Raw genomic sequence first — 12,887 nt, 5'->3', positions numbered from 1 at the left:
ATGAGCGATCTCATACGGTATTTTTCTTTCTCTTTCTGGCTTACTTCACTTAGAATGACATTCTCCAGGAACATCCATATTGCTGCAAACGGCGTTATGTTGTCGGTTTTTATGGCTGAATAGTATTCTATTGTATAAATATACCACCTCTACTTTATCCAGTCATCTGTTGATGGACATTTAGGCTGTTTCCATATATTGGCTATTGTAAATAGTGCTGCTATGAACATTGGGGTGCGGGTGTCATTTTGAGATAGGGTCCCTTTTGAATATATGCCCAGGAGTGGGATTCCAGGTTTCTCAATTTGGGTCCCTTTTATTTCTCTCTCTTGCCTGATTGCTGTGGCTAGGACTTCCAAGACTATGTTGAATAGGAGTGGTGATAGTGGGCATCCTTGTCCCAGATTTTAGTGGGAAGCTTTTGAGTTTTTCACCATTGAGAACTATGCTGGCTGTAGGTTTGTCATATATAAGCTTTCATTATGTTGAGATATGTTCCCTCTATACCCATTTTGGTGAGAGTTTTTATCATAAATGGGTGCTGAATTTTATCAAATGTTTTTTCTGCATTGATTGAGATGATCATGTGGTTTTTGTCCTTTCTCTTGTTGATGTGATGTACTACACTGATTGATTTGCGTATGTTGAACCACCCTTGTGTCCCTAGGATGAACCCCACTTGGTCATGATGTATAATCTTTTTTATGTGCTGTTGGATTCTATTTGCTAACATTTTGGTGAGGATTTTGGCATCTATGTTCATCAGTGATATTGGCCTATAATTCTCTTTTTTGGTAGTGTCTTTTCCTGGTTTTGGTATCAGGGTGATGGTGGCTTCATAGAATGAGTTTGGGAGTATTTCCTCCTTTTCAATCTTCTGGAAGAGTTTGAGAAGGACTGGTACGAGTTCTTCTTTGCATGTTTGGTAGTATTTCCCGGGGAAGCCATTGGTCCTAGACTTTTGTTTGTTTTTTATTGCTAATTTGAATTCATTTCTAGTGATTGGTTTGTTCAAGTGGTCAGTTTCTTCTTGGTTTAGTCTTGGTCGACTGTATGTTTCCAGAAATTTGTTCATCTCCTCTGGGTTATCCAGTTTGGTTCCATATATTTTTTCATAATATTCTCATATGATATTCTGTATTTCTCTTTTATTTGTTGTAATTTCTCCATTTTCCTTTCTTATTTTGCTTATTTGCGCTCTTTTTAATTCTTTGTGAGTTTGGCCAGAGTTTTGTTGATTTTATTTACTTTTCCAAAAAATCTGCTTTCGGTTTGATTGATTTTTCTATGTTTTTTTTTTATCTCTATTTTATTTATTTCCTCCCTGATCTTTATTATTTCCTTCCTTCTGCTGCCTTTTGGGGATTGTTGCTCTTCTTTTTCTAATTCTTTTAGCTGGTTGGTTAGACTGTTTATTTGAGATTGCTCTTCTTTTTTGGGGAAGGCCTGTATTGCTATGAAATTCCCTCTTGGCACTGCCTTTGCTGTGTCCCATAAATTTTGTGTGGTTGTGTTTTCATTTTCAGTTGTCTCAAGGTATTTTTTAATTTCAACTTTGATCTCCTCATTGACCCCTGTTTTTTTAATAGCATGTTATTTAATCTACATGCTTTCCTTTTTTTCTCCTTTGTTTCTCTGTTGTTGATTTCTAGTTTCATGGCATAGTGGTCAGTAAAGATGCTTGAGATAATTTCTGTCTTCTTAAAATTATCAAGGTTTCTTTTGTACCCAAGTACATGATCATTCCTAGAAAATGTTCCATGTGCACTTGGAAAGAATGTATATCCTATTTTTGGGGGGTGTAATGCTCTGAAAATATCCAACAAATCTAATTTTTCTATTGTAGTATTTAATTTCTCTGTTGCCTTATTTATTTCCTGCCTGGAAGATCTGTCTAGTGATGGTAATGCAGTGTTAAAATCTCTGACTATGATTGTATTCCCATCAATATCCCCCTTTATCTCTGTTAGTAATTGTCTTATGTACTTAGGTGTTCCTATATTGGATGCATATATATTAACAAGTGTAATGTCCTCATCTTGTATTACTCCTTTAATCATTATAAAATTTCCTTCTTTATCTTTCTTTATGGCCTTTGTTTTAAAGTCTATTTTGTCTGAAATCAGTACTGCTACACCTGCTTTTTTGGCTTTTCCATTTGCATGGAATATCCTTTTCCATCCTTTCACTCTCAAGCTATATGTGTCCTTCTCCCTAAAGTGGGTCTCTTGTATACAGCATATGGAAGGTTCTTGCTTTATTATCCAGTCTGCCACTCTATGTCTTTTGACTGGAGCATTTAGTCCATTAACATTTACAGTAACTAATGATAGATGTGTGTTTATTGCCATTTTGAACTTATTTTTGCAGTTGATTTGGTACTTCCTCTTTGTTCCTTTCTTCTTCCTTTTGTGGTTTGGTAATTTTCCTTTCTATTATCACAGATTTTATTTAGTTTTTGTGACTCCCTTGTAAGTTTTTGGCTTGTGGTTACCCCTTTTTGTAAGTCTATTAGCCCATTACTATAACTGTTTTTATTAAACTGATAGTAACATAATCTCAAAGCCATCCTACTGAGAACAAAAAATTTTAAAAAGAAAGAAAAAAAAATACTTTATATTTTCTTGCTTCCCTCTCCCACTCTTAACGATTTAGATGTCTTCTTCTACAATTTTGTGTTTATTTGTAATTCATGAGTTATCACCTTTCCAGTTATAGTTTCTCATTTCTGTAGCATCCTGCTGCTTTTCTATTTAGAGTAGAACTTTCAATATTTCTTTTAGCATGGGTTTAGTGTTGCTAAACTCTTTTAGTTCTTGCTTGTCTGTAAAATTCTTTCTCTCTCCTTCTATCCTAAAGGATAGCCTTGCTAGATAAAGTATCCTAGGCTGCATCTTTTTTTCATTTTGGACTTTGAATTTATCTTGCCACTCCCTTCTGGCCTGTAGTGTTTGTGTAGAGAAATCAGCTGAGAGCCTTATGCAAGTTTAAATTATTTCAAAAATAACTGAGGAGGAATAAAATTTAACTATAGGTATTCTTCTAAGATGGATTTTTAAATTCACTTCTTCCTTATGAGAATATTTTAGATACATCTTCCGTCATGTTCCAGATAAGGAACAAATAGTTTCTTTGTCCGAGTTTACACAGCTGGGAAATGTTTAAGCCAGATTGTGAGTCCAGGCAATTTGACTTACATCCCCATGAATGTAACCTCTAAATCACATGGGTATGAGAAAAAGTCTTTTCTCTGTCAACTTCTCACTTAAGCATGTTCACAAATTTACCTGGATCTGGCTCTTTATTAACAAAATAGTTCTTCAGCTACCTTTCTCAAATTACCGTATGTCTCCTTTTCAGAGTCTTTCATTTTTAACATGATCCAGGAAACCATCTTCACATTTTGGAGAAATAAAGTTTTTTTTTTTAACTGTAAACTCAATATACTTCCTATCTGGAAATTAATCATGAGTATTTTAATAATCATCCTATAATAACAATATTTTTATATACTAGCAACACTTTGGTCAATCCATGCTATTCTTCTTATATAACTTTGAACTTTCAACACATACATGACTGATAGCAAATATAACACTCCATTAAATAAGCGCTTACAAAAAACACTTTTAATATAGATTTTTCAATGTGAATGAGTGGTACTGAAAGTTTATTTTACTTCCTTTATGACATTTAGTTGAAAAAGAGCAGTTGATTCACAGAAATAGTTGTGATATGAAAGTATTTTCCTTATGGATCAGATTTGCTTTCACTTCCACATACATATATTATAGGTATATGTGTGTGTGTGTGTGTGTGTGTGTGTGTGTGTGTAAACCATTATTATACAGTTCAAAGTTAAAGATATATTAGAATTTTAAATGAACATTGTATGGATAAAAATGTTGCTATAAGAACACATGTTTTATGCCCCTTGAATCACTGACTATTCGAATTCATTATATTTTTCCAAACTCATTGTACAAATTGGCATATTTGATCCTAATAAAAATGGAAATCCTCTATAGAAATGCTAAAGCTTTTACTAATCTTTTCAGTTTCAGCACTTGAACTATGGTTTGATATTCAATCAAAAATTACTAGCACTAATTTATGGTTGAGCAGTGTAAACAGATCCAGTTCTCTTCCCACTATTATATTTCAAATTGAAGGAAGGAAATTTCAAAATATTTTCCATATGTGTCATAAAAATGATGAGCAGAAAGGCATTTTCTTTTTGTTTTAACTGCTTTTAAGGAAGGAAAATAATATATACACAAAAACTTAAAAGTCATTTTTAAATGATTTTGTGAACTTGAAATTGTCTACATTCTCTAAGTTTTCAGAGGCTATGTGACATACTGTCAAACAAAATATTTATTTTTCATCTAAATTCTATAGTATAAATAGCATATCACTTAGTAAAATAATGTAACAAAGTATAATCTTTTTGTCGTGGAAATTTCCAAGTCTATTTAATAATAGTTTAAAATGTAATCTAAGAATCTTAAAATGTATATTTAGGTGAGACAAAGCTATATAAAATAAATTAATTATTTTATAAGTTCTCAAAATTCTTTTTACAGAAGTAGAGTCTTGCTCTTCATTGGTCCATATCCTGAGTGGCTGCCAAGAAGATACAAAATTTAAAGTATTGCTTGCTATGTTTTGTTTTTCAGTACACAAAAACAATAATAGGGGCTAACACCTACCAATATTTTTATAGTGAGCTGCTGTAGCATTTTCTTTCTTAAAAATAATGAGCATAGTATGGAAATTTTCTCTCTTTTTCATCTCTCAAGTGAATTTCTCTACATATCTTCCCATGTACCTTAAGGATATTAATCCATCACCATGTGTAGATGAAAATGTCATACCAGAAAACAAAAGATTCTCAAACCAAGGATCAAAGAAACCATCATATTTTGATTAAGCTTAGAAATTCTTGGCATATCTCAGGAAAAAGGTTTCACAGTAGTATTTATAATTGGGATTTTCAAAGAATGATCTTTTTATATAAATTGGCTAATTTAAATAATAGAATGCTTAAATAAATTATTTTTTCAATATGTAAGCAAAAGACCTGTAAGTCATTGATGAAAGAAATTAAAGAAAATGTAAAAAAAGAAATATATTCATGTTCACAAACTTGAAGAATTAATATTGTTATGTATACTATCCAAAGCAGTCTCCAGATCCAATATAATCCTTATCAAATTATCAATGACATTTTTCACAGAAATAAAGCAAACAATTCTAAAATTTGTATTGAACCACAAAAACACTGAATAGCCAAAGCAACCTTGTGAAAGAAGAGCAAAACTGGAAGAATCACACTTCCTGATTTCAAACTATATTTCAAAGCTAATAATCAGAACAGTATGATATTGGCATAAAACTGAATACTGTAGAAATGCACTTTGCTCAGTAATACTTGAGTTGTTGCAATATTTGATTATCCATTTGGTTGTTACAGAAAAATTCTTAACTGTAATTGATGGTTGTTGCCGTAATAGTATATTGCCTGTATTTCTACCTCTAGTAATGGGCTTTATGTGCTAGATTTTAATATCCTTGAGCCTGGGCAAGTGCACAAATCTTTTTAAAAGAAACATGGTTTACTTGCACAAAACTGATCAGTTTTGAGAGATCGTAAATGCCCTTGAAGTGGTTTTTGTGGGTGTGAAACAAATGGTGAGAATTTGAATTGGTCCCTCTTATTATAGTATTGAAATTAAGTCTACTTAATTTATCAAGTCATGTTCATGCCCTGATTTTATATACTTGTATCTATCAATAAACATTGTGATACTTGAAAAAAAAAAAAAAAAAAAAAAAAAAAAAAAAAAAAGGTGAACGAGCACTGGTACGAGGGCCGCATCTCAGGCACCGGGCGCCAGGGCATCTTCCCCGCCAGCTACGTGCAGGTGAGCCGGGAGCCCCGGCTCCGGCTCTGTGACGACGGCCCCCAGCTCCCTGCATCTCCCCGCCTGACCGCCGCCCGCCTGGCCTGTCACCCCAGCTCCCCGTTTACGCCACGCAGCCCAGCTGACCCCACCGACTTGGGGGGCCGGACCTCCCCCCGCTGCACGGGCTTCTCTTTCCCCGCCCAGGAGTCCAGACCCCCGACCCAGAGTCTCGGCACCCCCAGGTCAGCTCTGTCCCATCCTGGAGGCTCCAGCCATCCCCTGGACCTGGGGACCTCCTCCCCCAACACCACTCAGATACACTGGACCCCGTACCGGGCGATGTACCAGTACAGGCCCCAGAATGAGGACGAGCTGGAGCTGCGGGAGGGGGATCGGGTGGACGTCATGCAGCAGTGTGATGATGGCTGGTTTGTGGGTGTCTCCCGGAGGACTCAGAAATTTGGGACATTCCCTGGAAATTATGTAGCCCCGGTGTGAATGGTCTCCGTGGCAACTCAGAGCCCAGCCAGGATGGAGTGGGGAGCAGTAGCACTTATGGGATGGAGAGAGGACCCCCCACTCTCCCACATCCCCCTGCTCCAGGACCTGAGCTGCTGGCATCTGCACACAACCCCAGCAGCCTTCCCCGTGGAACCTCCCTCGAAGCCCCCTGGACTGATTCCCACCCACAACTCACAAGCATTCCTCTAACAGCCCTTTTATTTCCTCCCCTACCCCACTTCCCAAATACAGAGGTCTGCTTTGAAGTGGAGACTGTTTCCAGGCCTTATTGAGACCAGGCCCCCGAGTCCCCCACCCCACCCTGCTATGGCGTTTCCTCTAACAGGGACCGGCTTCCAGCTTCACCCCCATGGGGTTCCTCTAACAAGGACCAGCTTCCTAACCTAACAGAGACCAGAGGCCCTCTGCGCCTGGAGGGGGTTCCTCCCCTTTCACTCCAGCTTGCCTGCCTTCCCCCTTGCCTTCTGCTTCCAGCGGGGCCTGGGAGCGAGGTGGGGGATGGACTCAGCACTTCCTTAGCTTTCTCCAGGCCTGGCGAGAGGCCTTGCCCCAAGGCCCCCTCGTCCTAAGGCTGCCAAGCCCTGGGCCTCGCCCAGGCATAAAAACAGATACATAGAACAACAGAACAGAATAAACTCCATAAATAAACCTACTGTTGGGCTGCACCCCACAGGCCTGCAAGGACTGTACTTATCCAGCTTCAAGACGGAAGAAAGAATCAGGAGTCAGTAACAGAGACATCGATGGTTTAGTGGATAGGGGGAACGTACATGTCTGAAGCAAAGTCCTGGAGCAACACCTCACCATGTCTGGTGGATGGCAGGTAGGACATGGTGGCAGTCTTTGCTCTCAGGGGCAGGGGGAAGTTATCAGTTACAGGGAGAATTACAACAGGTTGGCTCATTGGTTACCAGGGAAAATAACAGAGGGGCACACTCCTCACTGCTCCTTTGACAAGTATGATGGAGAGTTCTGATCTAAAGCTAGAATACTCATTAGCTGGGGCCTGGGGCAAGTATGTAAGAAAGTCAGTCATGTGAGTAGGGTGCAGGCTAAGCAGGCACTGGTTGACCAGGGGATGTACAGAGAGCAAGAGAACAGCTGTCTTTAGTGGTCTGACCATATACCCACACATATATGGTCAATTTATTTACAATAAAGAAGCCAAAAATATACACTGAAGAAAGGGCAGTCTCTTCTATAAATGACGTTGGGAAAACTGGATGGCGAAAAAAAGAAACTGCAAGACTGAATCCTAATGATGATTACCATGGTATCGTATACCATACATAAAATTTAACTAAAAATAGATTAAAGACTGAAACATGAGACCTGAAACCATAAAACTCCTAGAAGAAAGCATAGATAGTAAGCTCCTTGACTTCAGTCTTGGTGACGATGTTTTGGATTTGACACCAAAAGCAAAGGTAACAAAGCACAAATAAACAAGTGGAACTACATCAGGCTAAAAAGTTTTTGCACAGCAAAGGAAACCATCAATAACATGAAAAGGCAATCTGCCAAACAGGAGAAAATATTTGCAAATCATGAGTTTAATAAGGCATTAATATTCAAAATTTATAAAGAGTTCATACAACTCAATAACAATAAAAATCCAATTAAAAAATGGTCAGGAGATATGAATAGACATTTTTCCAAAGAAAACGTACAGATTGCCAATAGGTACATGAAAACGTGCTCAATATCACTGATCATGTAGAAATTGAAATCAAAACTATAATAAATTATCACCTCACACCTGTTAGAATGGCTATTATCAAAAAGTCAAGAAATAACAAGTTCACCAAAGATGTACAGAAAAGGGAACCCTTGTTCACTATCGATGAGAATGTTAACCGCAGCAGCCATTATGGAAAACGGTATGGAATTTCCCAAAAAAATTAAAAATAGAATTATCATACGATCCAACAATTCTACTTCTGGGTATTTATCTAAAGGAAACGGAATTACTAACTCAAAAAGGTATTTTCACATTCATGTTTATTGCAGCAGCATTTACAAAAACTAAGACATGGAAACAACCTTAAGTGTTCATTGATGGATAAATGGACAAAGAAAATGTGTTGTGTGTATATATATATATATGTACACAATGGAAAATTATTGAGCCATGAAAAAAAAGAAAAAAAATTTTGCCATTTGTGACAACATGGATGGATCTTGTGGACATTATGCTAAGTGAAATGTCAGTCAGAGAAAACAAATACCGTATAATCTCACTTATATTTGAAATATAAAGACAACAAACAAACTCAATGATATGAAGAACAGATTGGTGGCTGCCACAGGTGAGGAGTGGTGTTGGGCAAAGGGGGTGAAGGTGATCATAAGGCACAAAGTTTCAGTTACAAAATAAATAAATATTGGGATGTAATGTACATCATGGTGACTGTAGTTAACAGTACTGTATTATATATTTTAAAGTTACTAAGAGAGTGACCTTAAAAGTTCTTATCACAAGAAATAAATTTTGTAACTGTGTATTGTGAGAGACGTTAACTAGACTTATTTTGGTGATCATTTTGTAATATGTACAAATATTGATTCATTATGCTGTGCCCCTGAAACAAATATAATGTTGTATGTCAATCATGTCTCAATAAAAAAAATCAAGTAAGTGTTAAAATCTGAATATGTCAAAGTTTAAAGTTTACTAGACAAAGTATACAATAAATAATAACATACATGATAAACATTCACAACATGGATTAGCACTCATGACTTAAAAAAGAAAAGATATTCTAATTGCACATGTCAAAAGATGAGAGTGGCTTAGCCTGGGCTACTTGCATTTGCAGGTAGTTAAAGTGATCACTGCCTTCCTTATCTTTCAACTGTTCTGTTAGCATCATTTTTGCCATAACATCTCATGAAAAAGGATGACATTCTAGATAGCAACTCCAAGGGTGGGACTAATTGTGGCTCTTGTCAATCAAAAGTACACTAATAAACATATTCTTTTTGGTCTATGTTCAAACCTGAGGATATTATGTACCTTTATACAAATTCAAGAGAAAATTCTCTTTCATGACTGGTATAGCTTTCCAATATCGATAAAATTTCTTTCAAGAAAGAAACATCTCATGGAATAGCACTGATATTTTTATCATTTTTATCTACCAGTTGAGAAAGTATATCACATGCATCTTATTTAAATCTACCAATGCTTCAAGACAGACACGTTAAATATTATTATTACCATGTTAATGGGTAAGGTGACAGCAAAACATATTATTTATAAGTAAATTAATTTTCTCAGCAGAGCTCTAAGTAATATTGAGGATTATAATTAGAAAAAAACCTGGCTCTTATTTTCAAAGGCGATCAACACTAATACCATCAACACAAGTTTAAGTGCATTTCAGGGATATGGGGTAACTTAGAAAGGCTTCTTAGATAATCAGTTAAATAGTAAACTGATCTAGACCAAAGTGAGAAGTTTGGAAATTGAGAGATGAGAAGTGTTTCCAGCAAGAGCAATAACTTAAGCAAAAGTCTGAGGTGTGAAATTGCAGAGTATATTCTACGAATGGAGAAATCAGTATAGTGATCCGAGAAGAACCATAGAGCTGAAGAGGCCCAATTATAAATCACATGCTGAATGCCTTTCTTCAAATGTGTGGAGTATAACTGGAAGTTTCTGAACAGTGGCTTACCAAGGTCAGATTTTAATTTAGGAATGGTATTCTGGTAATTAAAGTGTACAATTGATTGGAATAAGAAAAAAGCTAGAAATTAGGAAAGAAATAGGAGATTTATGATAATCCAGGCAAGACACAGGAGAACCTGAGAAGATACACTGGCACTGGGGATTTGAAGGTGATAAATGATATAAAAGGAATTATAGAAGCAGAAAGATAGGATTCCTTGAATGATTGGCAAAAGAGAATAAAAGAGAGGGCACTGTGATTATGGTGGGATTGAGTGAGAAAGGCAGAAGAGGAAGTCAGATACACAATTGGTGGGGAAAGGATTTTAGGAGATAAAGAGGAATTTAGGTTGCATCTATGTTAAACAAAAACCCATGGAGATCTTGATTACAAAAGAAACAATTTTCATTAAGGTTAAAATCATTTTAGCTGGCTTGTGTTTACAACAGACCATGGAAGCTAAAAGTAGACATTGATTCCCTTGAATATTTGCCCACATGGGATAATAACAGAAACTTTAACACTTTTTGTACTAAGTTGTACTTTGCAATTTTTGAAATTTTATCATATAAGGATGAGAAACATCTCAATCTTTATAAAATGAATAAAGGTTCAACTAAGAAAAAAGTGAAAGTATTAGAAAGTAAATTGTTTTATGGTTACTTTTTCATTATTACAAATATATTTCAGCTTAGATTCTTAAATCTATCTAGAGATTTGAATTGACTATTGTGATGTCTTAAGATACTGTAGAATTCTCTGTGATTTCTCTTTAATCTGCTATATCTATATCTTTATTCTAGGATTGTGTCTTCTAAAGTTTCATGGATATTTCAATTTAACTTATGTAATTTTTCTCTTGGTCAAATTGTTTGTATCATCAGGAAAAATATCATAAATGTCACCACAGAAAAATTATAAATACAGGCCTTTATGCATATAATGAAAATGTATTTGATTATATGCAAGCATAACATTTGTGTAATTTTCCAAGCAAATATCTGAATACAGGTAGAGTATAAAATATTTATTAGAGATATAAGGTATATTAATTCTATCATTCCTTATGTTTTTCCCTGTGTCATAATTAAATTAGACGTTTATAACTCAAGATCATATGTTGTAACCTCCAGAATTGAAATAAAAGAAGTAAATCATTAAAATAAAAGAAAATACAGAACTAATAATTAATTCTTGGGAAGTGGAATACAAATAATTCACAATGTACAGTTGCTCTGTCATCTTGAAGACATTGTAAGTAAATACATTAATATGTAAGAAGTAAGTAAGTAAATATTAGAGAAATTATCACCAGTATACCTGCACTACAATATATTCTAAAGTAAATTTTTGAGTCTGAAATGAAATTACAACAGATCACAACTTGGATATATAGGAACAAATTAAGAACATAGGCTACTGTGCACATGTAGGTAAATTTTTATTAATTTATTTTTTAAATGTAGGCTTATGGGTTTACAATTATGGAAAAATAATGTTCATGCTAAGCAGCACTTCAGAGACGAAAAAGGAAATACATGATTATGAATTTTCAACATACTACCTAAATTAATTTAATATTAATTTTAAGATGTGATAAGGTAATAATGAGTATTCTCATTTCCAGAGCAACTACTAACCCATATTCTAAAGAGATATAGCTAGAAAATCTAATAAATTATAACTGAATACCAACAATATAAATCATCATACATGTAGGCAGTAAAAGAGAAACTGAGAAACCAAGAGTGGATGGGACAAAAAATAAGACAGTAGACCCTAAAACAATCATATGAATAACTATTTTAATTAAATTGACTAAACTCCCTAATAAAAAGGCAGAAATTGTTAGACTACCTAAGAAAAGGAAGATCCAACTACATGCTGCCTATAAGACACGGACTTAAAATATAATAATATAAACAGATACAAATAATAAGTTATAAAATATATATCATGCCCAGGAAACAGAAGCATGAAAATTTGGCTGTAACACTTACTGTCCGAAAAAACAAAACAAACAAAAACAAACTTTTAAGACAAAGATGGCACTCAATAATTATAGGTAGTTAATATATTAGGAAGTTATAGTAATTATAAGTGTTTTTGTGTTTAATATTAGAGATTTAAAGTATACTGAGTGAACGCTGACAGTGCACAGATACAGACAAGTCTAAATCATATTGTGTGACATCAACTTCCTCCTCTTAGTAACTGATATAGCAAGTTGACACAATTTCTGTATGGATATAGAAAATCTGAATGATACTATCAATCACCTTACCTAATTGACATTTATAGAACAACAAACCCCAAACTGTTGACTTCACAAATTCACATTCTTCTCCAGTACTAATGGCACTAGCACTAAAATAGAACATATGCCGATCATGAAATAAGGCTCAGTATATTAAAGAACTTTCACCTCTGCAGAGAAAGAGTTTTGGCCATAAAAAAAAAATTAGAAATCAACAAAATAAAATATTTAGAGAAAGACCTACATATCTGACTTCAAAATAATTTAAGTGTCCAAAAAATCATCAAAAATTTTTGAACAAGTGATAATGAAAATAGCACAAATCAAATTATTAAAGGCCATTAATGGAGAGACGGAGAAGATGGCAGAGTAGAAGGACGTTCGTAAGTCACCCTCTCCCACAAATACACCAAGACCCACATCTACAGACCCACTCAGCCAACCAGAGCACCTGCGGAACTCCAACAGATCATCGCCCTCTTCAAAAGATAAAGACGCCAAAAATCTGGTAGGAGAAAAGGAAAAAAG

At 35.2% G+C, this 12,887-nt stretch overlaps 1 protein-coding gene across 1 annotated transcript in view; it reads left to right on the top strand.

The window, feature by feature from the left end:
- The window catches only part of SORBS3 (sorbin and SH3 domain containing 3), a 36,806-nt gene extending 30,125 nt beyond the window's left edge, over positions 1 to 6,681 (top strand). Inside the window, exon 2 of the mRNA XM_072976632.1 lies at positions 5,853 to 6,681. Coding sequence (XP_072832733.1) covers positions 5,853 to 6,407 — 555 coding nt within the window. The 3' untranslated portion in view covers positions 6,408 to 6,681. The remainder of the gene's footprint in view (positions 1 to 5,852) is intronic.
- The last annotated feature ends 6,206 nt before the right edge of the window (positions 6,682 to 12,887 follow it).

Source organism: Vicugna pacos, chromosome 14 (genome assembly GCF_048564905.1).
Source record: "Vicugna pacos chromosome 14, VicPac4, whole genome shotgun sequence".
NCBI lineage: Eukaryota > Metazoa > Chordata > Mammalia > Artiodactyla > Camelidae > Vicugna > Vicugna pacos.
The sequence above is the reverse complement of the archived record's forward strand: the minus strand, read 5'-3'. Positions and strand labels throughout refer to the sequence as shown.